A 22,035-nucleotide genomic window follows, 5' to 3' on the forward strand; every position below is an offset into this window, starting at 1 on the left:
TGACAGGCACATGGCTGTTTACAGTTGACCTAGTATTAGGATCAAACTCACTAATACTGTGGAAACAGGTAACTTATAGTCTGTTTCTCTTGGATTCGTTACTGCCCTTTAACATACCCTTTTCTATCCCCCCCTTCCTCTTATCATCCTCCACTGCACTGTCTGGTCTAAAGCGAACACTCTAGGGCAGGTGCCTATTGCTTTGTCTGTAATTTCCACTTCAGGTTGTGTTGCTCTTGTCTGAATTCTCTCCCCACTGACTCACTCCTTTCTTGTGCCGAGGTGCTCTGTTACGTTGGTGTCTGTGTTGTGCACGTTCTTTTGTTTCCAGTCAGTAATCTCTGTGGGAAATGCAGGCCAATGGACACTGACCTCCTGCAGCCATGCTTGAATTTTCTGTACTGCAGCCTTCATCAGACAACACCGTGTAGTCAACAGAGAGGTGAGGCAAGATTTTATTGATTGCTAAGTTAATCTCAGCAAGGCTGTAGCTTGGCCATCAGAGACTGTATTCTAACTGTCTCAGCAGGTAAGGTGGATTTTTCCCCTTCCAGATGCAGCATTGCAGTTAACAAAGACCATTTTGTATTTGGGATGAGGTTTTTTTGGTTGAAGGTTTTGGTTTGGTTTTGCTGCCTTCTGATGATTCAGGAATTGGCTGCTGAGAGACAGAACCACTGTATTTTTCTCGTTCATAAAACACAGCAGTGGGGCTTCAGTGCCTTGTTTTGAAATGTCCTGATATTGCCATGGTTCAAAAAATTAAACAATAATAGAGAACAGCTCTAACCAACCTTCCAGCTGTGTTTGCTGAAGGCTGGTCATTTTATTAGCTGGCCGAGTAGTTGCTTGTGCTGTGGGAGATGAATACCAGAGTAGCTGGGCAGCCTCACTCTGATGAGCTGTGGCAGCTGAGGCTGTCTCAGTGCAGCAGGGGTGTGCTCTGAGCTTCTCTTCTGCTTGTCAAGCTGGTTTAACCTGTGCCATCCCATCAGTCTCTCCAATTCTTTTTCTCCCACACAGCAGCGGCTGTGCTGCTCTCCAACGTGTCCTTCCTAGAGCTCCTGCAGAAGGTTTTGGAGTGCACCTGGTTATGGTCCCCTCCCTCTGAGCCTCTTTACCTGTCACCTGAGGATGCACTGCTGTGCTCTGGATGGCTATTGGTTGCGTCCCTCTTGCTTTATCAGCATCGCTACAATACTGAGGTTAGAACCACTCTAATGTTCAGATCCAAGGAATGGCTTAACCTTAAAAAAAGAATCTTCATTAGCAGAGGAAAGTGCTTTGCTTTGGCCTGTAATCTGCTTGCCTTGGTTGGTCTTCTGTTACTGTCCACAAGTTGTTCCCTGCTGCACTTCTCCAGCAAGACTAGAAGCTGGCATGTTGCTGAAGGCTGAGACTTGAATCACTGGAGAGTTAGAGAGGGGCAGAAATCCTCAGGAGGGAAAGTGCATACCCAGTCCTCCTGATCCAAATCGCTTTCTTCTTCAGGACAGAGCCAAATACATGTTAAGGCCCATCTCAAGGGAAGACGGGGGGTAGGAGACACAGCTCCCATGTTGTAAACTGCTTTTTCTATACTTAAATGATCAATAGTGGAACAGTCACAATCCCAACCTTTTATTGGCAAGTAAGTGTTCGATACTAGCAAGCTCACATGAATGTGAGCGGCTGTCATTGTATTTGATGCTTTGCAGCTCGACAAGAACGCTAAGCTGGAGTTGTCTTCTGATGTTTGAATTACAGCTTCAGGGGAAGTATTTTATAATGCCGATACAAAGGAATAACATTTCCTTTTGAAGAGTCTACTCAGGCTTCTCTCCCTCTCTTGACACGGAGTTAAACAGCATGTCAAGTGTTATGAGCTCTGCTTTTGCAGTTATGCCCCACAGAGTGTGTTCTGTGGAATTCAATGCACCTATTTGCAGATGATAAAATCGCATTAAGGACGTATGTGTATCTGCACAGAGAAACAAGGACTGATTTTCTAACCCTGAGGGAAGACTTGGCCAAAAGGCCAACCCAGACCAAGCCTGCATCTTCACGGATGCTTCCTCCGCTTAGGTTTTACAGCATGGGACTTGTATGGACTGTCAGCTGTGTGAATGCATAGCAAGACCTGCCTGTCCCTGCTCTGTTAACTGCTGAACGCAATATACCTTCTCTGTTTCCAAGGCAGGACTGTGTCAGGGTGATCAGCATTCTGCTGGTCTCAAAAGGGATTCAATTCTAGCAGCTAGTGTTGAGCTTCGTCTTCTGGGAGTGACTCTCTCAGCTCATATTGATCCTTAAAGTGCAGTCGTTTAGTGGCTTATAAATCCATTGTTTGGTTTCCTCAATACCTCACTGGCTTGATGTGCTTTGATGTGCAATCTAGAATCCATCTTGCTCCAGAGATGGGGTAAGAAACTAGAGATACAGGTGGCAAATGGAAGTGGTTCAAGGATGCTTCAGTGTTTCTAATCTTCTGTGGAAGGGGAAGAAGAGGGACCAAGAAGAAGACTCGCTTCTTTTGCTGCTTTCTGCTGCTCAGTGTAGCTGAAGCTGCACAAAGCATCTTGGAGGTCCTTGTAAGAGTGCCTTTGACCTTTGTGCCTGTGAATGTAAGCTGATGCCAGGCTGTGTCCCTAAGCCTGCAACTTTTTGAGGGGAACAACGGCTCTGAGAAATGGTCACATTAATCTCAGGCTGATGTTAATAGTGAGGATTTGTCTGGCCATAGCAAGCTTGCCTGTTAACTGTATTACTGCTTCTGGCTTTAGCAGAAGCCTGGTGATAAACATGGGTCACGGATGGTCTGCTATTAAAGGCTTGGGCTTGTCAGTTCTTAGACAAGTAGCCACTGCCACCCTTTTGCAGGAGGTACTCTTAGCTCTCCTATTGAACATTTCTCTTTTCAGAGGACAGTTTGAAGGAGTTAGCCCTGTGGTCCTCATGCCCACCCTCCCATGCCAACTCTCTGCCTTACTGAAGAGCTTGAACCCTTTTGGGGCTCTGTGAGACTTTGTCATTTCTGCTGGATGGCTGCTTTGTGAGGGAAACAGCGTATTGCAGAACGCCCTCTCAAGCCCACCTTTCCTGTTGCCCGTAGTTCCCAAGACCCTAGCCTCCTCTGCCACCTTTACCTGTGCCGTAGTTCCCAACCTTGGGCTTTCTGGAGGCTTGCCAGCTCTAGCAGGCAGGGCCAGATTCTTATTGTCTTCACTGCTGGCTTTCTGCTGCCTGTCTCTCAGTCTTGCTGACTGGCTAAGGTACAGCCATGCTCGGGGATGGCTGTTCCTGCTACTCCATGTGCTCGGCAGTCTGCCAGCCATGTGTCAGAGGGCCTGCAGGGAACAGTGAGAGTGAGACAGGCAAATGAGTTGTGCTGTGGTTTGGAAGCTGTGCAGGGCTAGCAACTGGTGGTGAGTGAAACATGAGAGCTTGATGATGTGACCCTCTCTTCTGGGCCAGGCTCCTGTTCCCTTGTTTTTCTATGGTCATCATGGGGAAGTGTCTAAGGACTGAAAGTACGTAAGGGAGCTTTTTACCTGGTCCAGACCAGCACCATGTTTTCTCTTTTCTATTTCATTCTTCTCTAGGTTCACCAGACACTCTCTCTAGACCTAACGGAAGTCCTGAATGCAGTCATCTTCAGGAAGAAGAAGCCAATCCTGCTGTTAGGTATTTTGCATCTGTTATGGGGAGGCAGCTGCTCGTACCATGCTACAGGCAGTGAGGGAGAACTGTTGACTGTGAGATGAGACAGTGCAGGTGCTGGTGGGAATCTGGAAGCTTTGGTCCATTTGGCTTTGGGAGTACATAACAGGTGGTGAGAAAAGGCAAAAAGGAACTGTCTGGAGTTCTGTTGTCTTTGGACAAATCGTCCTTGGAGGTTGGTAGTGACATCTGGTGCTGAGTGTGAACTGTGATAGGGCCTTGCAGGGAGGAGACAAACTCATGTTGCCATGCCTGCCTGCAGCTGCTGGGCAACTTTGGTGAGCCCTTAAGCCCAAATTTTCTCTCCTCACCCTCTCCCGTGCAGTTGCACAGGCACCAACACAAGGGCAGGGGAGAGGAAAATACTGACATGCACTAACAAGCGGCTCCCTTCTAGTTAGCATCATGCAGTTCCTGAGAGCTCTCCTGCGACAGAACTTCTCCTCCTCTCTACTGGTGATCGTTAGCAAAAACACAGCTCAAAGTGCTATGCAACCACAGCCATCACCACAGGATGCTGCTTTGCAGCCCCTTGCCACACAGAAGGCCTTCTTGCTTGTTGTCAGTCTGCAGAACCTTTTGGTGCAAGTCCATTTGCAGGTATACAAAATATGACTTTTGGAACAACACTAGTGTTGGGTTTCAAGATAGTATGCTAACCTGAGGAGAAACCACCCAGTTGCACAACCTAAGAAGCTGCCTTTTTATTTTTCTTCTGCCTGCATTTTCCACCCCTTGCAGACATGCTGTGAGGAGAAGGGAAAATGCTCTTGCTGCAGCATGGCACAGTGAAAAAGAAGGTAAATCAAGCCATGCAGTACTTCCTGCTGCTGGACTGAATGGCTGAAATTCTGTCCTAATGATGATCTGTGTTTCCTCATCGTCCTGCTCTGCAGGGACGCCACACCCATAAGGACAAGAGTGGGAAAAGTGTAACAAATCCCAATCCCTTCCCCATGCACCTGGCAAGGTGCTCTGGCGGATAGTACATCAGCGTACATTTAACTTGTTCAAGTGATGTTGGGCTCCAGGGGATAGTACATCAGTTTACAAATAACTCTCTTGAGCGATGTTGGGCTCCCATCTTTATCCTTTGAAGGCTGTTACTTAATTTTCTTTTTTAGTCTCAGAAGAAGTAGTCATGCCTTTGTCTGGCTCCTTGAGGTGGCAGGTAATTTGTAGCGTGTTGCATCCTTGAAGGAGATGAAGAGAGTTGTTTTCCTGTGCTGCATGCTCTTCAGATCCTGCCACTTTATGAATTTTCCTCTTGCAATAGGTGTTGACTGTTTCTTTTCTTCTTTTTTTCCCCTTGGTATTCCAGAAAGAATTGCTGCTCTCTCAGGCTGTGGTTGCCTGCATGGAAACCTTAGTGGAATACCTGTATGTGAAGAACAAGAATGTTGGTAAAGTCTTCCTGCTCTTTCTTCTCCTGGCTTTTTCTCCTGCAGCGATTTTGATCTCTTTAATCTCCATCCAGTATCGCCCCGGAGCAGATGCTTAATGAATTTATGCCCAATAAGAAAAACTGTTTGTATGGCTGAAGTTAATCATGTGCTTTGTGGGGTGAAATCACAATGCCTGGCTCCCCTGCAGGCATGAGCCCTCACTTTGGCTCTGGACACGAAAATGCTTTCTAGAAGGAAAAACAGTCATTCCCCATCCCCTCTATATGGTACGAGTGAAAGGTTTAGGAATGGAGGGAGTATAGGAATAATCTTTCACTGCCCAGCCAATGTCAAACCTTTAGACCATAAATATAAGGGAGGATCTGAACATGATGTATCTTCCGCACAGGCAATATTGGTCACGGTTTGGCCCTCAGGGAGGAGAAGGGAGAAAGGGTACCTGGCAGCCTTAGGGAATGGAAGCTGGAAATTCTATATTTCCAGGGCTGAATGCAGACCTTGGTTTCTGGAATTCATGTCAGACCTAATGTTAGCAATATAACATAATATGACAGCATTGTACAGTCGGGGAAAAAAACCAGACCCTTCTGCTTATTGTCATTTAAGCTAATTAAGATTAAGCTAATGAAATACTGCTTCAGCAGCCACTGACTGTGGCTGCCTGAATTCTTGCTATGGTGCAGAAGTTCACAATAGCAACAGCAGGAGACTCCTTGTTCCAAGCAGAATGAGGATCAGAGCTTTGTTTTACTGAAAGATGTGAGAGCACCACGAAGAGTGTGGCCAGGATGCTGCCTCTAGGACTTGCTTTATTTGAGGCTTTCTAAAAACTTCTCTTGATCCTGAGATTTTTCCAGATGTGCAGAGTAGGCTGAGTGTGCAGTGCTAGTACTTCTGCATTTCCACCAGTACTTCACCATTTCCCCCCAACCATTTAACATGATTTTTTAGTGTTGTTTTCCCATAGAAAAGATTCTTATAGTGGCAATAGTGAGGTTACTTGACTGACGGTGGAAAAGGGAGCTTTTGTTGAGTTGCCATGGTGTAACAAGCTATATCAGCTGACTGTAGTAATTGTCCAGCCCATGCAATAAATATGTCCTAACCTGCAATAAATACAAGGTAATAACAGTGAACTATAGCATTCAATGAGAGACTTCATGCTGTCACAGGCGGTGACCTTGAGCCTTACCTCTATTTATCATATATGCCCCTTATTAAGAACATTTTCTCTGCTGATTGTTTGCATCGCTGCCATCAGCCTGGCTGGTCCCAGTAGTATCCTTTCTGATGCAGATCCAGGCTTATTTTGTGCAGCTTATGTTAAAGGTCTTTCTTCATTCCCCAAGGAGTATTCTGCAGCTAAATAAATTCCGTGGTCAGGAAACTTGTCCTCATATTGAAACCAGAGGGTATTATTTTTAAAACCCTGGGCTAAAGATAACCCCTTACTGTTTTATGACATGCACCCCAGGAGAAGGTTTCTCTTCCTGTACCAGCACAAAGATGGACAAAATGTATTTTCTGCTTTAAAAAGCTATTAAGCTTTTGTCCTCATGACTAAACTCTTGCCCAAAGACTGACCAATTTAAAAAGGCAAGCGAGTACAGAGCAAAACATCCCCTTAGTGTTTCACAGCATGGGGTCTAGAAGAGGAAGCTTGGGGTCAGTATTAAAGACTGTCCTTATTCAGGTCCAGCCTGTCAGCTGGCTGATTTTAAAGCTGTCTTTGATTGGCTTCTCCTTCTCTCTTAGCCCTACATGTTGTTTCACAGCCCTGGCACCGATTCCTGCTCTTCACAATACTCGATGGGGACCAGAAGGCCTTTCTGAAGCCAGAAGTTCTCAGGCTGATGACTTTGGTGAGCAGGGGAAGGGCAGGCTGTTTGGAGACAATCAGTATGTTGGTTGTATGCATGTATGCATGTGGGTTGGTTACTGAGCTTACCCCCCATGCACACACAAACTCTGATACTGCTGTGGCCGTTGTCTGTCACTATATTCATGCCCTATAATAATGATACTTTCAAGTGAACTTCCCTTCCACACCCTGCAGAAACTGACGTTAGTGAGCACATCCTGTTTTTCTGGTGTTTGTAGCATTTATTTATATCATCTAGGACCCCTGGGGAGGAGAGGGGAAACCTACAGAGACCATGCAACTGCTGTTGCCAGTCAATGAGCATTGCTACAGCGCTCTGAAGAGTGGAGCTCTGCTTGGCATCACAGCTCATCTCCTTGTCTTTGACCTTACAGACCTGACTTTTCCAGGCAGGGAGTTACTGCTGCCTACTGCTCTGCTGTACTTGGACCCTGCGAGCAAGAGAGGGCATGTGGTCCCAGCAGACATACTGAAGCTAAAGCCCTTGTGGCAGGGGTTGAGAGGAAGAGGTTATTAATGTGAATCATAGAATGGTTTGGGTTGGAAGGGACCTTAAAGATCATTCAGTTTCAAACCCCCTGCCATGAACCTTTTCTGTCCACATATATGATGGACTTGTGAATCTCAGTTATTCTTATTTGACTTTTTAAGAGTTTGCTGTTTCATTTCAGTTCTTTCCTGACCTAAACCAAAGTAATCTGGTTATAAATCAGAGTACCATCAACACTGATACTTGCACTAGTTCTATTAGAAGTGATATAAAAATCAGGCCTGTTGTTAAGGAGCTGCAGCAAGCCATTGCAGAGAAGAGGTCTTTCCAGGAGAACTCCGTGGGTCTTTCACTATTTAATGCCTCTATTTTTTTCTTTGTTCAAGTTTCTGAGATATCAGAGCAGCAACATTATTTCTCAAAAAGAAATTAGCCAGATTCTCCAGGAAGTAGCAGAAACCAACTTAGCAGACCTGCCTGAGGCCACCTCTCATGCTCTTCACGTCTTCCTTTGTCAGGTAAAAGAGCGGTGACAACCTTGGGAGATGAGAAGGGAATCCCTAGGGGATTGCTTTAGCTTTTGATGGGGAGCCATAAACTTCCATTGAGGAAGTCATAGTAAGGTGAAGAGGAATTCTGCAGTCACTGTCTACTGCCTTGAGGGATGCATGGTGAAATTGGAAAGCGAGTGATGCCAGCAACTGCCTGAACTGTGTTGTCATATTGGGCAGCCCCTGGATTCCCTCCAGATCAAAGTTTGAAGGTCTGATTGCTTTGTGTGGCGTTGAGGGAGGGAGGTATGAAGGAACAAGCCCAAAAGTTCCCTGTTGGTCTGGAAATCATTCCTTCTTCTGATTGCTCAGGTTCAGAGCAGTCATTGCCAGGTGGAGCCAGTGCAGTCAGGGACCATTCAGACTTGGCTGGAGCATCTCCTGCAACAGAGGAGCACTTGTGTGAAACGTCAGGACATTGTGTATCCTTTGCTGCGCAGATGCCTTTGACAGGTGGAGTGAGGGCGGTGGGTGTACCAGAAGGAGAAGGGATACTTAATCCTTCACTTGTTCCAGCTGAAGGCAAACAGGTAGAAAAACTCTTGAGTGCTTGCTACACTTGGCTAACTTTGGGATGAAAGTCTTCATCATCCCCAGACTCGAGAAGGCACTTGGGATATGAGGAGACATTTGGGATGAGAGATGGTGCTCTTTGCTGGAATTGCTGTTACCTATATGGCAGAGATGGTCTGATGGAAGGGGAGCAGGCTGAGAAGCCTGTGTTACATACCAGTAACGATCCCTGCATTGATTTACCTGGAGGATGAACAACCACTTAACCTCTGCCTGTGTGCTAACTAGTGCCAGTGTGCCTGTGAAGTTGTAGAAACCCAAAGATGACTCAGGCACTTTCAGAGAACAGTGGGCATTCAGAAACTGCTGAATGGAGTTTCTGAATTTTGTTCTGCTTGGCCTTAAGAGTCCCCTGCTGAGAACTGAATCCACCTCTCCTCTGGAGATGGAAGCAGGGGCTGTTCCCAGATTACTTGTGGAAACAAGAGGGAGCCTGATGCAGTGTTTGTGTACTTCTCAAACTGCCTGCTTTTGCTTCCTGCTTTCATCATGCCTCATTGCCTCAGACAGGTAGTAGTAATGGAAATGGCCCCAGCAGCGATTTCCTGTTGGGGTGGGGACTTACTCCACTGTGGTACACTGTCATCAGCCACGTGCAGGGTATGTGGTGGGTGAGGCATTTGTTTCCTGTGAGGAGTAGCTTGTCCTCATGCTTCCCTCCAATGTGATACTGCTGCTCTGTGGTGAGATGCTCAGAGCGCAAGTTGTCTGGTGGAGGCCATCCCGCCCAGTGAAGTTCCTCTCCACTGCCTTTGGTGTACAGAGGTGAGGAAAGGTGGACAGGAGGTCTTGTTATATTGTTAAAGTTGCTCCTCATTTCTGACTTTTCCACATATCAGGGAGCCTTCATGTCTTGGTGGTTAGAAAGGGTTTTGGATGCGCCTGTAGTATGTGGCTGGTGGCTGCCTGCATAAGATAGTTGTGAACACGGAAAACAAAATCTTCTGGTCAAAACTAAGCTATGACGTAAGTTTTGTCAAGGAGGAACTTTCTTCAGGTTCACCTGCACTGGTGCTTCTCACATGTGTTGAGGGTGGATGGGTGTTCCCATGGCTTGGGGTAGGGTTGGTTTAGTAATAAAAACCTGTCAGCCATGCATCAAATGTGGGAATTCCAGTAGCATCCTGGAGTTTCAGCCATACCTTCCCTTCCATTTCTGCTCATGCCATCAATGACAGATGTCTGGGAAGTGTGGCAGTGTCCCTCTCACACATTGGGGACTGAATTGAGAAGATAAAGTGCATGCAACAAGGCAAGAATGGAACAGGAGGCTTCATCCTGCCTTTTATTCCCAGTGAGTAGTAGAGAGAAGATAGATGAAAGAAGTAGTTTGTAGTTCATTTTCAGAAAAAAGGTTTGTTGGTTTGTTGTAAGTTGTTTATAAAGCCTGTTTAGTGAAATGGCTCCTTGTTTCTTTTTCTGTGTGGGTTGATGCTTAAAGAATCATTTAAGTTGGGAAAGACCTCTAAGATCAAGTCCAACCATCAGTCCAATACCACCGTGACAACTAAACTGTGTCAAGGTTTCGAGGCCAGGCTGGATGGGGCCTTGGGCAGCCTGATCTAGTGGGATGTGTCCCTGCCCATGCCAGGGGGGTTGGAAGTGGATGATCTTTAAGGTCCCTTCCAACCCAAATTATTCTACGATTCTGTGTCCTAAAGTGCTATGTCTACATGTTTTTTGAACACCTCCAGGGAGGGAGACTCCACCACTCCCCTTGGCAGCCTCTTCCAATGCTCCAGCACTCTTATGGGAAAGCATTTTTTTTTTAACATCCAATCTAAGCCTCCATTGGTACGACTTGAGGCCGTTTCCTCTCATCCTGTTGCTTCTCACTTGGGAGAAGAGACCAGCACCCACCTCACTACAACCTCCTTTGGACTTGGTAGATGCTTTTGAGTTACTAAAAGGCAGAAGTGGCTGATGGAAGCCATGCTGGGTGCAGTGGAGGAGGCATTCTGCTTCCCAACCTTGCCTTCACTGCTGGTGGGGCTGGGATTGCCCCTTTCCTTTGCGTGAGCAGGGGTGGTGGGGAGCTCAGCCAGGACCCTGGTCCTGCACTTGGGGCACAACAACCCTGTGCAATGCTTCAGACTAGGGGAAGAGTGGCTAGAAAGCTGCCTGGAGGAGAAGGACCTGGGGGTGTTGGTTGACAGTAGCTGAACATGAGCCAGCAGTGTGCCCGGGTGGCCAAGGCGGCCAATGGCATCTTGGCTTGTATCAGAAACTGCATGGCCAGCAGGACCAGGGTGGTGATTCTGCTCCTGTACTGGTGAGGCTGCACCTTGAACACTGTGTTCAGTTCTGTGCCCCTCACTACAAGAAAGATGTTGAGGCTCTGGAGCGTGTCCAGAGAAGAGCAAGGAAGCTGGTGAAGGGACTGGAGCACAAGTCTTATGAGGAGCAGCTGAGGGATCTGGGGTTGTTTAGCCTGGAGAAAAGGCTGAGGGGAGACCTTATTGCTGTTTACAACTACCTGAAAGGAGGTTGTAGAGAGGAGCGTGTTGGTCTCTTCTCCCAAGTGACAGGTGATAGGACAAGGGGGAATGGCCTCAAGCTGTGCCAGGGGAGGTTCAGACTGGACATCAGGAAAAAATTTTTCCCAGCAAGGGTCACCAGGCACAGTCAGAGGCTGCCCAGGGAGGTGGTGGAGTCCCCATCCCTGAAGGTGTTTAAAAGACATGTAGACGAGGTGCTCAGGGACATGGTTTAGTGGCAGATAGGAATGGTTGGACTCGATAATCTCGGAGGTCTTTTCCAACCTGGCGATTCCATGATTCTGTGACCCCTGGGGATAGTGATGTGGCAAGAGGACACTTCTTCCAGTTCGTTCCCCGCGGCTACAGCTTCGTTTGCCTGTTGCCTCCAAACCCCACCCGCATCCCTCTCTCCCGAGGGCTGGGTTTGCCAAGGAGCTGCGGGAGCAGCCGTCCCGCGGCGCTGGGGGCGGCGGGAGGGGCGGCAGCTCAGGAAGTGACACGGCGGGGCGGGGCGGCGGCATGGCCGGGGACGGGTGCTGAGTGGCACCGGCAGCGGGACCGGCCCGCAGGTGAGGGGGACACGGGGGGACGCGGGATGGGGGGGTGGGGGGCGGGGTGGACCTTCGGGTACGCAGCTTCCCGAGGGAGGCGCGGTGCCCGCCCGCTGTCCAGGCGGGGAACCATCCGGGACCCCCCTGGCCGTGCCGTGGGGAACCCAACGGAGCCGCGTCCTCGCATTTCCAGCAGGGACAGACGCTTCCCAGCCCATCTCCTCCATCCTGCTGGAAGAGGTCAGCAGGACCCCGAGGGGGGCTCAGACGGGCACAGGGAAATAGGGATTCTCTTTGGAGCACGACTGAAACTGATAGCAGTTGAACAGGGATGGAGACGTGGATGTTGGATCAGACCAGATACCCCTGGCCGTGCCGTGGGAAACCCACCCAGAACCGTGTCCTCACGTTTCCAGCAGGACCGATCCATCCCAGCACACCTCCCCCGTGTGCCCATCCCGCTGGAGCGGGACAGTGGAACCCCGAGGAGCTCAGACGGGTGCGAGGAGGTAGGGATTCTCTTTGGAGCACGGCTGAAACTAATGGCAGTCGCACAGGGATGGAGATGTGGATATTGGATCAGCCGAGAACCCCCCCTAGCCATTCTGTGGGAAACCTACCCAGAGCCGTGTCCTCGCGTTTCCACCAGGACAGATCCTTCCCAGACCACTTCCTCCGTGTCCCCATCCTGCTGGAAGGGGTCAGCAGGACCCCGAGGGGCTTGGATGGGCACAGGGAGATAGGGATCCTCTTAGGAGCATGGCTGAAACTAATAGCAATTGCACAGGGATGGAGATGTGGGTGTTGGATCAGCCCAGACTGCCCTGGCCATGCTGTGGAAAAACCACGCAGAACAGTGTCCTCAAATTTCCAGCAGGGACAGACCCGTCCCAGCCCATCTCCTCCATGTCCCCGTCCTGCTGGAGGGGGGCGGTGGGACTCCAAGGGGCTCGGGTGGGCACAGGGAGATTGAGATTCTCTTTCAAGCATGGCTGAAACTAGTGGCAGTTGCACAGGGATGGAGATGCGGGAGCTGGTGTGAGGAGCAGCACCGGGAGCAGCCCTCCTGCCCCGCGGGTTTGCATCCCCTCCTGTGGTGCCTGACAGCACTCTGGATCAGCTTGGCTGCTCTGATATCTGTACCTCCATCCCCCAATTGCCATTAGCTTCAGTTGTGCTTGAAAGAGAATCCGCATCTCCCTGTGCCTGTCCGAGCCCCTCAGGGTTCTGCTGACCCCTTCCAGCAGGATGGGGACACGGAGGTGGTGGGCTGAAACCAGAGGACATGGCTCTGGATGGGTGTTCCACAGCGCAGCCCGTGAAGTCTTGGCTGATCTGATTTCTCCATCCCTGTCCCTGAGTGACTGCCGTTAGTTTTGGTAGTGCTTGGAAGAGAATCCCCATCTCTCTGTGCCCACAGCTGTTTGAGGCCCTCAGGGTCCTGCTGACCCCCTCCAGCAGGATGGAGTCACAGAGGAGGTGGGCTGGGATGGGTCTGTCCCTGGTGGATATCCCACAGTACAGCCAGAGGGGTCTCGGCTGATCTGATTTCTGCACCCCTGTTCCTGTGTGATTGCCATTAGTTTCAGCGTTGCTTGAAAGAGAATCCCCGTTTCCCTGTGCCTGCAGCCATCCAAGCCCCTCAGGGTCCTGCTGACCCCCTCCAGCAGGTTGGGGAGCAGGGAGGAGGTGGGCTGGGATGGATCTTTCCCTGGTGGAAATCAGAGCAGCTCGCTGGCATCAATCAGAGCTGTCTGCCTCTGGCTGATGTCCATCACTACGATGTGCTAGATCTGGCTTTGGTGATCGAGGGACTTTTGAGATAAGCAGATGCAAGTGGCTGTTGTTTCGCTGAAGCACCCGGTCCTGTAAGAGTTCTGTATAGAAATGCCCCAGTAGAAGAAGTCTGAGCAGCCTGTGTTTCACCTCTTTTGGTTCAGTAGTGACAAGAGGTTAATCATCATCTGATTGACAGAAGAGTGGCTCGGGGATGGATTTGTGGGGCAGGGGGGATTTCATTTCTTATTTTGGCATGGTCTGCTCTCGGAGCAAGCTGGATGATGCTGCTTTTCCCCCTGCACTTCAGTGCCCTGTGTAGGAGAAAGGGGATCCTGTGAAAGTCCCTCCTGGGAGCCAAAACCTGGCAGTGTGACTCTGCCTTGCTGCCTTATTAAGTGAATAAATCCCAGGGATGCTCGGTTCAGCTGGGGCTCCTGCAGGAGATTTTATAAAGTCATTAAAAAAATTTTAATGGAAAGTACTAACCATCTATAACACAGCATCTGTTGTCGTGTCTTTGGAAAAACACATCTAAATTAGAAGGATGGGAGACAGTGAGACAGACTGGTGGGCTTTTTGCTGAAGCAACCAGCTGGCCAGGGCTGCCAGAGAATATTGGTGGAAACTCCTTCCCATCTGTAGCATCAGGCAAGACTGTGGCTCCACGGCCTGCTCTGGGAACGCTGAGCAGAACCAGCTTTGGCAGGAATCAGTTCAGGGAGGGAAGATGGGGAGCAGCTCTGTGGTGTTCCTGTTGCATCTCCTCCCTCAGTGGGTGTGAAAATACGAGGGAGGGTTTATAGAGAAAGCATGGAGAAACATCTGCGGGAAACTTTGGCATCTCTGTGCTTACACAGTGCAGCCTGGAAAGGAGGGAATGTCCTCTGCTATTAAAATGGGCAGGGCAGCAAGAGGGAATAAGCTCAAGCTGGTCCCGCATGGAACGAGCATGGAACTTTCCCTATGCATGAGGGCAACAACTGGCTCCTGCTTCATTTTCACCGGACTGTTTCAGCCCTGACGATGATAGCAGTCAGTACCTTCGATGTGAGAATAAGTGTCAGCAGGGAAGGAGTCAGACAAAAAGGTGATAGGCTCCTGGTGTGGCATGGTTCTTCGGCTGCCTTCTTCCAACCTTGTCCTATGGTGCAATCTTGTAGGGCCACTGCAGCAGGATTTATAAAGTCATTAAAAACACTTCCAGTGAAAACACTGACCGTTTATACTGCAGCATCTCCTGTCGTGTCTCTGGAAAAGCCCATCTCCATTTTGAGACTTGGAGGCAGCCAGGCAGGCTGCTGGGCTTTCAGCTACGGCAACCAGCTAGCTGGCATCTGCCTGGTCTGGAGGCCACCTGCTGCCTCCAAGGTTTTTCTTCGATTCTCCACAAGCACAGCAAATAGTCAGCTTGGTCCTTATGGCCGCGTGTCTGATCCAAGGGGCAAACAGGAGCCTAGGTCCCAGGTCAATTGCAGTTTGTGCTTTTGGTTTATAGAATCATAGAATGGTTTGGGTTGGAATGGACCTTTAAAGCCCATCCAGTTCCACCCCCCTGCCATGGGCAGGGACACCTCCCACCAGACCAGGTTGCTCAAGGCCCCGTCCAACCTGGCCTTGAACACTTCCAGCGATGAGGCATCCACAGCTTCCCTGGGCAACCTGTGCCAACTGCTGCTCTTCCTCTTCCCTGAGAGCCTGGGAGGGAGTGAGCACCTGTGGGTGACTCTGCAGAGGGGGGACCTGCACCCCCTTGCTGAGCCAGGCCTTAAGCCCTTTGGGTCATGTTTTTTGGCAGGATGGAGCAGTTTCTTGGAAGCCAGCTGGGCTGGTGGATCTGACAGAGCATCTACATGCCCAGCCTGGAGAATTTTGTACAGCCTCAGCTTGTCTGCATGCTTTGCATCCTTTAGTGATGCTGGAATATGCCTTAAGCCACAGAGGGCAGAGGGGCAGACCCTGAGCCCAGCATGGGAGGCCTGTGGTGCTATCCCGGCTCTGCATCGCATCCGAAACATGGGGCGTGATGCTGACCCCACAATGGAGGCAGCCATGTCTTCCTCTGTAACACTGGTTGCAGTCACTCTGATCCATTTCCTTCCAGAGGTGCTGCCTTTTGCAAAGCACAACAGCAAAATAATGCAGAGGATTTTTCGCGTCTGATGACATCTCTGCTGAGCTGGGGGTGAAGGGCCCTCTTGGTGGGAAGTGCATGGTCCTTGCACGCTGGGAGAGCTTCCGGTGCTGCCTGCTTTGCCTCACTTATGGGCCTGAGGTTGAACAAATTGTATTTGTTAAAGAAAGAAAAAAACCTCCTAGATTTGGTATAAAGAAGGGATTTGTTGCTGTTCCACTGTTAATGTGTTGCAGAGAGAGGCTCAGCTGGGAAAGTGAGCTTGTTCTTGGAAAGGGAGCAGGGCAGCAGGATGGTGGCCTTACATGTCTGCATTTCCTTTGGGAGCAGAAGCCAGGTTGGGGGATGCCTCTGAAGAAGCTGCTGCTGCTGCTTCCGTAATTGCTGGTGGCCACTGCTCAGCTCTGCAGAAACCTTATCCCTGCGGACTGGCTGCCTCAAGTTCCACCACCTGGAGATTGAGGTACTGCTCTCCTTTTCAATGTCTAGGCTGTCCCAAGTTCCTTGTTCCCAAGCACCTTCTCCTCCAGCCTCTTCTGCACGTTGGCTCTGTCTGAGGAATCATTGTGGCCAGAAGCAGCTCCATCTGACTGCATCCCCGTGGAGCCTCAGGAGGGACATGCAAGGGGGAAGTGACCACCACGTCACCCAGCTGCTGCTTTTCCCACAGCTGATGTCCAGCTTGTAGCAAGGGCGAAGGGGCCAGGTAGCAACACACCATGAGGTGAAGTGAGATGGCTGAGCTGGGCAAACCTGGTGCTTAAAGGAGAAGTACAGTTTGTCCCCTTGGTGGTCCTCCTCCTGTTCCTTCCTTGACCCTGCTGCTTTGGTTGCTGGGCTGCTCTAACTTGCAAACCCAGCAAAAAGCTGACGGTTATTTCTGGGGGAAGAGATTAGACTTAATTTTGTGTTGGGTCAGGTCCCTGGGGGACCAGCTGGCGCTCAGCTGGAGGCAGAAAGGGAGGAGAGGGCTTTCCTTGCAGGGAAGAACAAGGTGGCTGCAGCATCACCCCCGGCCCTGTTCTGGCCACTGCCTCCCTCAAACCCCTTGTGAGGACAAGGAACCTGGTGCTGAGGGTGATGTGCCGTTAGTCCCAAAAGGCTCATGTGACTTCTCCCTTTGGTAAGTCTCCTCTCTCATCGTTGGTTTTGTTGGTCCATTTTGCTCCAGGCTGCAGCAGCTGACATGGATTTTCTCTTGATCTGCCCCTTTGTGCTGGTGCTGCTGCTGTCCCGGGGCAGCTTTGCAGATCTGGAAAAGCAGAAGGTGGACTCTGGCTTGGAAATCTGTATCCTTCTCTGTAGCCTGCCCCTCGTGTCCTACATATGCACTCTCATCTGCTGAGGCTGGAAGGAGCTCACGCACAGGGAAAGGATCAGAGACCACAGAAAAGGGCACGTGGGGTAGAAGAGGGAGGACTCGGAACTGCTGGGCAGTTGCTCTCTTTGCTCTTCTGTAGAAGTGCTTTAGCCAAGCTCTTGGGTTTGCTAACCAAATGCGTGGCTCGGTGCAAGACCGGAGATGGTTCTTTTGGTGGTACTCAGGGTTCTCCAGAGTGCAGCACTCTTCCTTCCTGCTCCAGCGTGCTGGGTGCCAAGCACATTTCCCAGTCTGCCCTTGGGAGTTGCGTGGCCAGCCAGATGGCAAAGCATGCCTGCAGGTCTCAGTGCTTTGGGGTCACTGGCTGGGATGGTGGGAGAGGGCCCCTGGGCATGTGGCATGTGGTCACCTCTGTGCCATGAGCATCTACTGCCCACCAGGAGGTGGGCTAATGCAAGCCCTTCTTGGCAGACAGCAGCATCCCCTGGTGAACAGGCAAAGTATGAGAAGATGCCTGATGCCTGTGCTCATGGAGACACATGGGGAAGGTGTGGGTTCATGTTCCTCCTCCAGCCCATCAGCTAGAGCAGGAGATGGCAAGTAGAAAGCTCTGCACGAGCACCCAGTATTGCTAAGCCCTTCCACTGGGGTGTCCAGGGAAGGGTGCTCTCTGGAAACCCATGTTTCATCCTGGCTCAGGTGCTACCTCCCGGCCCTCAAGCATTCTATGGAGAACTCAGGGGGCTGGGGTGGTCCTGGAAGAGAGGGAGAATGGGAGCATGATGGAAGCATGCTGGGGGTGTCCTTGACAGTGGTGTAGATAAGAAGCTGTTTGAGGTGAAGCGCAAGGACCAGATGAACGCGCTGAAGAACCTGATCGAGCTCAATGACATCAACCAGCAGTACAAAATCATTGACATCATGCTCAAGGGACTCTTCAAAGTGAGCCACAGTGCAGGCTTCCCTCCGGGTTCAACGTGCCATGGGGCTGGAAGGGGTGGGCAGGAGAAGCGAGGAGGGCTCAGAGGGCTCTGTGCAGTCAAAGAGAAGAGCTGGGTGGGCAGGCGGGCTTGAGGACTTGAAAGGTGGATGCTGCGTGGCTTCAAAGCGAAGCACCCCGGGAGTATAGGGAAGGGCCAGCAGGACAAAGCAGTAACCAAGGACTCTGGCAGGTATTGGAGGACTCCCGGGCTGTGCTCATCGCTGCTGACGTGCCTCCCGATGGGCCTTTCCCTCAGGATGAGAAGATAAAGGATGGTAGGTTCTTTTCGGTCCTTACTCCCTTCCCTTTTCCAGTGCTCTGATGCATCACTGCCATTCCTTCTGGGACCAGTACTGGGGTAGGTACTCCCAGGTATCCAGAACAGACCTGGGATGGTCCTTGTCTGTCAGGGACACTATTGCTATCTCTCTGACAAGTTCATATGGGGAGCCTACCTGTTTGCCCTCAGTCTCCCCACCTTCTGGTGAGGCCATAGGTGCCAGTGGGACAGGGCACGTGTACCTGTGTGCTGATGGGGTGGGTGACTGTCTCCACAGCGTATTCCCACGTGATAGAGAACACCGCTTTCTTTGGGGATGTCGTCCTGCGCTTTCCCAAGATCGTGCACCACTACTTTGACCGCAACTCCAACTGGAACAGCCTCATCCGTTGGGGCATCGGCTTCTGCAACCTGACGGGTGTATTTGAGCAGGGACCCCACTCCCAAGTCCTGGGGCTGGTATGGCTGCTCCTGGTTCCTTGCTGCCACATCCTCTCTTTGCTGCTGGGGCTGGGGGATGACGTTTTGGGGGTAAAAGGAGGGCAGGCAGAGATCAGAGGGAGTGTACCCGACATCTGAGGGATAGAGGAAGAGCACGGAGCGGGCTGATGGGATGGAGGGGACCTTGGTCACACGGGGGTGTGACCCAACACGGTCTCCACTTTGATCTGCAGATGGCTCAGGAACTGGGCATCAGTGAGAAATCACCTGATTACCACAATCCCTTTAAAACGGACCATTCTGAGGTAAGAAAGTGATGCTGGCAGCTCACCCCACGGGTTTCCCCATCCCTGTTGCAGCTCCAGGCAGCCAGTTGGGAAAGGAACAGGTGGCTTGGTGAGGAATGGCCAAAAATCCCCAGCACAGAGGAAGCTTGGCCAAAACGTAGACATTGACATCCTTGGTTGGGCTGCAGTTGGTTTTGGGTGTCGGATGCCGTCTCCCCCTTCCTGTGGCCACCTGCCCATGAGAGCATCTGGGCCCTATTCACCTTGTGCCACGTCTGACCTCAGTCCCCCTGATACCGTGGGGCTGGTGTGATGGCTTTGGTGGATTTTGAGGGGAGTTACCCTTTGGGAATCTGCAGCAGCTCTCCCATGCTGACTGCCTGCTGTCATCCTGCAGTTTTTCCCCAGTGCTGACACCTTCCAGAAGGCACTGCGGGAGGAGGAGAAGCGGCGGAAGAAAGAGGAGAAGCGGAAGGAGATACGCAAGGGCCCGCGCATCTCGCGCTCGCAATCGGAGCTGTAGTGTGCGGGGGCTTGCACCTCGCTGTGGGGGCAGCGCTGCTGCGATGCGGAGCTGCTCACTTCCTCTCAGCGGCCTTGGGCCAATGCCTGGCGGTCCCCTTTCCATTTGTGCCGTGGATTTTGTTTTGTTGCCTTTCCCTTTCGTTCATGAGGAGCCGGGTGGTGGTGCTGGTGGGTTGCCCCAATGGGGCTGGTGGGAGCTGAAGCAAGATAGCCCTTCCCCAGAGACAAAGCACAGACAGGAAAGCAGTGGGGCCATCGCCTGGGCTGGTCAGAACGCTGCCACTCGTTGTGGGGTGGAACGAGGGGGACACACTGTGGCTGAGCCTCACGGGGAGCCAAGGAAGCCCTCCCTTATGCAGCACACAGTGCCCGCGCTGAACCTGCCTCCTCCGTCATGGGTGGGCTGGAGAGCGCGTCATGCCAAACAGCCTCATGAGCAATGCTGCTTCTCTCAGTTTTGGGGTTGGTTTTGTTTTCTGTTTGGTTTTTCCTTATTTTCTAAACCGGTGATCTCATTGGCACACACACACACACTCACACACCCCCCACCCGGTTATGACCTGGTCTCTGCTCAGCCACTACCTCTGCCGGATCAGCTCTCCCCTCTTCCCAACGGCTGTTTTACCAAGCAACACACATCTCATCAGTCAGCCGTAGTTGAAAGCCCGATGGTGCTGGTTTCTGGCTCAACAGCATCCTGCTCTCCCACGTGGCTGCCACAGCACATTCCCACAGGGAGGCAAACATGCAGGGAGTATTGGGGAAGGAGGGATTTCAACTTTTGGCCCTCTTGGGAGACAAGGTGTGCCTGTAACGCCAGCTGAAGGAAGCAGCCGTGTACCCTGTGAGCCCGACCTGCACCCCATGCCCTGCCCCATCCTTCCAGTGTTTGGCTGATCTTCTCATTGAGTCCCTCACCCTCCCTTCTCAGGGGGTCAAGTGTGTGGGTACAGCAGGGCTGCGACCCTCTGTGGGGCATCTAGGCTGCAGTGGGAGCAGAGGTGAGGTGCTGGCACAGCCACCCCGCCTTTTCTCATGGTTGCTGATGAAGCCGCACCAGTGGAGGTTCTCGCCTCCATCCCTGAAAAATAGGTGTTGGGCATGTGGGGCGCTGGGATGGGGTCACCACTACCTTTGGGAAAGGGGGAAATGTCCTTAATTTTAACTGTGGAGCCAGGTCCATCTGACCAGGGGGTGGCAATGTGCGCGTGTTTTATTTTTCTTGAATAAAATTGACTTTATTTTTTCTTTTTTTTTTATCTAAAAGAAGCTTGGCTTTTGCTCCTGGTCCTGGTGGGAGCAGGCATTGGTTTTGGCCCACTGGAACCTCAGGAGAGGTGCAGAGATGGAGTCTCCATCCCTGGAGGTGTTAAAAATCCGTGTAGACATGGCCCTTGGGGATGTGGTTTAGTACAGTGGTGTTGGGCTGCTAGTTGGATGTGGTGATTGTAAACGTCTTTTCCAACCTTAACAATCCTATGATTCCCTTTTAGCCTGGAGAGAGAAGGCTGATGGGAGGCCTTATCACTATCTACAGCTGCCTGAAAGGAGGTTGTAGCGAGTTGGGTGCTGCAAGTGATAGGTGATGGAAGGAGAGGAAATGGTCTCAAGCTGCATCAAGAGGGGTTTAGATTGGATAATAGGAAAAAAATCTTCACGGAAAGGGTTATCGGGCACTGGAACAGCTGCCCAAGGAGGTGGTTGAGTCCTCATCCCTGGAGGTGTTTAAAAGACAGGTAGATGAAATGCTCAGGGACGTGGTTTAGTAGAGGACAGGTATGGTTGGACTCAATCTGAAAGATCTTTTCCAACTTAGGGATTCAATTATCCTTCAGCCTGGGGGTCCTGTGTTTACCATGTTTTGGGGGTGTTGGTTGACAGCTGAACATGAGCTAGCAGTGTGCCCAGGTGGCCAAGAAGGCCAATGGCATCTTGGCTTGTATCAGAAACTGCATGGCCAGCAGGTCCAGGGTGGTGATTCTGCTCCTGTACTGGTGAGGCTGCACCTCAAACACTGTGTTCAGTTCTGGGCCCCTCACTACAAGAAGGATGTTGAGGCTCTGGAGCGTGTCCAGAGAAGAGCAAGGAAGCTGGTGAAGGGGCTGGAGCACAAGTCTTAAGAGGAGCGGCTGAGGGAGCTGGGGTTGTTTAGCCTGGAGAAGAGGAGGCTGAAGAGAGACCTTATCGTTGTTTACAACTCCCTGAAAGGAGGTTGTAGAGAGGAGTGTGTTGGTCTCTTCTCCCAAGTGTCAGATGATAGGACAAGGGGGAATGGCCTCAAGTTGTGCCAAGGGGGGTTCAGACTGGACATCAGGAAAAAAAATTTCCCAGCAAGGGTCACCGGGCACAGTCAGATGCTGCCCAGGGAGGTGGTGGAGTCCCCATTCCTGAAGGTGTTTAAAAGACGTGTAGAGGAGGTGCTCAGGGACATGGTTTAGCGGCAGATAGGAATGGCTGGACTCGATGCTCTCAGAGGTCTTTTCCCACCTGGTTATGCCATGATTCTATAATTCCTGCTGGGGGGTGGACCCGGCAGTGCCTGCCCCGCCCCTCCGCGCGCCCGCCGGCCCCGCCCCTTATTCTAATGAGGTGTGAAAGGGGCGTGGCTCCCTATGCTAATGAGAGCTGCTGATCGCTGACGCGCCATCACACCACGC

The 22,035-nt window shown here is 51.2% G+C and overlaps 2 protein-coding genes across 3 annotated transcripts in view; both read left to right on the forward strand.

The window, feature by feature from the left end:
* Positions 1-9,977, forward strand: part of MEI1 (meiotic double-stranded break formation protein 1) — a 43,600-nt gene extending 33,623 nt beyond the window's left edge. For both annotated transcript variants that reach the window (XM_054064274.1, XM_054064277.1), the window contains 9 exons: positions 332-442; positions 1,024-1,205; positions 3,582-3,663; positions 4,097-4,299; positions 5,021-5,102; positions 6,861-6,967; positions 7,864-7,995; positions 8,341-8,450; positions 9,780-9,977. In XM_054064274.1, the coding sequence (XP_053920249.1) occupies positions 332-442; positions 1,024-1,205; positions 3,582-3,663; positions 4,097-4,299; positions 5,021-5,102; positions 6,861-6,967; positions 7,864-7,995; positions 8,341-8,450; positions 9,780-9,825 (1,055 nt within the window). In that variant the 3' untranslated portion in view covers positions 9,826-9,977. The remainder of the gene's footprint in view (positions 1-331; positions 443-1,023; positions 1,206-3,581; positions 3,664-4,096; positions 4,300-5,020; positions 5,103-6,860; positions 6,968-7,863; positions 7,996-8,340; positions 8,451-9,779) is intronic.
* A 1,534-nt stretch (positions 9,978-11,511) lies between these two features.
* Positions 11,512-20,609, forward strand: CCDC134 (coiled-coil domain containing 134). Its single transcript, XM_054064293.1, has 8 exons — positions 11,512-11,650; positions 15,873-16,005; positions 16,714-16,831; positions 17,684-17,805; positions 18,036-18,120; positions 18,403-18,584; positions 18,800-18,871; positions 19,251-20,609. Exons 3-8 carry the CDS (start codon positions 16,729-16,731, stop codon positions 19,374-19,376), a joined length of 690 nt encoding a protein of 229 aa, XP_053920268.1. The 5' UTR covers positions 11,512-11,650; positions 15,873-16,005; positions 16,714-16,728; the 3' UTR covers positions 19,377-20,609.
* The last annotated feature ends 1,426 nt before the right edge of the window (positions 20,610-22,035 follow it).

This window comes from Cuculus canorus, chromosome 1, assembly GCF_017976375.1.
Source record: "Cuculus canorus isolate bCucCan1 chromosome 1, bCucCan1.pri, whole genome shotgun sequence".
Classification (NCBI taxonomy): domain Eukaryota; kingdom Metazoa; phylum Chordata; class Aves; order Cuculiformes; family Cuculidae; genus Cuculus; species Cuculus canorus.

Bases quoted from the DNA above. Each gene is read 5' to 3' on its own strand.
- CCDC134 (XM_054064293.1), top strand. From the start codon at position 16,729: ATGGATTTTCTCTTGATCTGCCCCTTTGTGCTGGTGCTGCTGCTGTCC. The intron at 16,832-17,683 runs GTATCCTTCTCT...ACAGTGGTGTAG, and splicing joins GGACTCTGGCTTGGAAATCT to ATAAGAAGCTGTTTGAGGTG. The intron at 18,121-18,402 runs GTAGGTTCTTTT...CTGTCTCCACAG, and splicing joins GGATGAGAAGATAAAGGATG to CGTATTCCCACGTGATAGAG.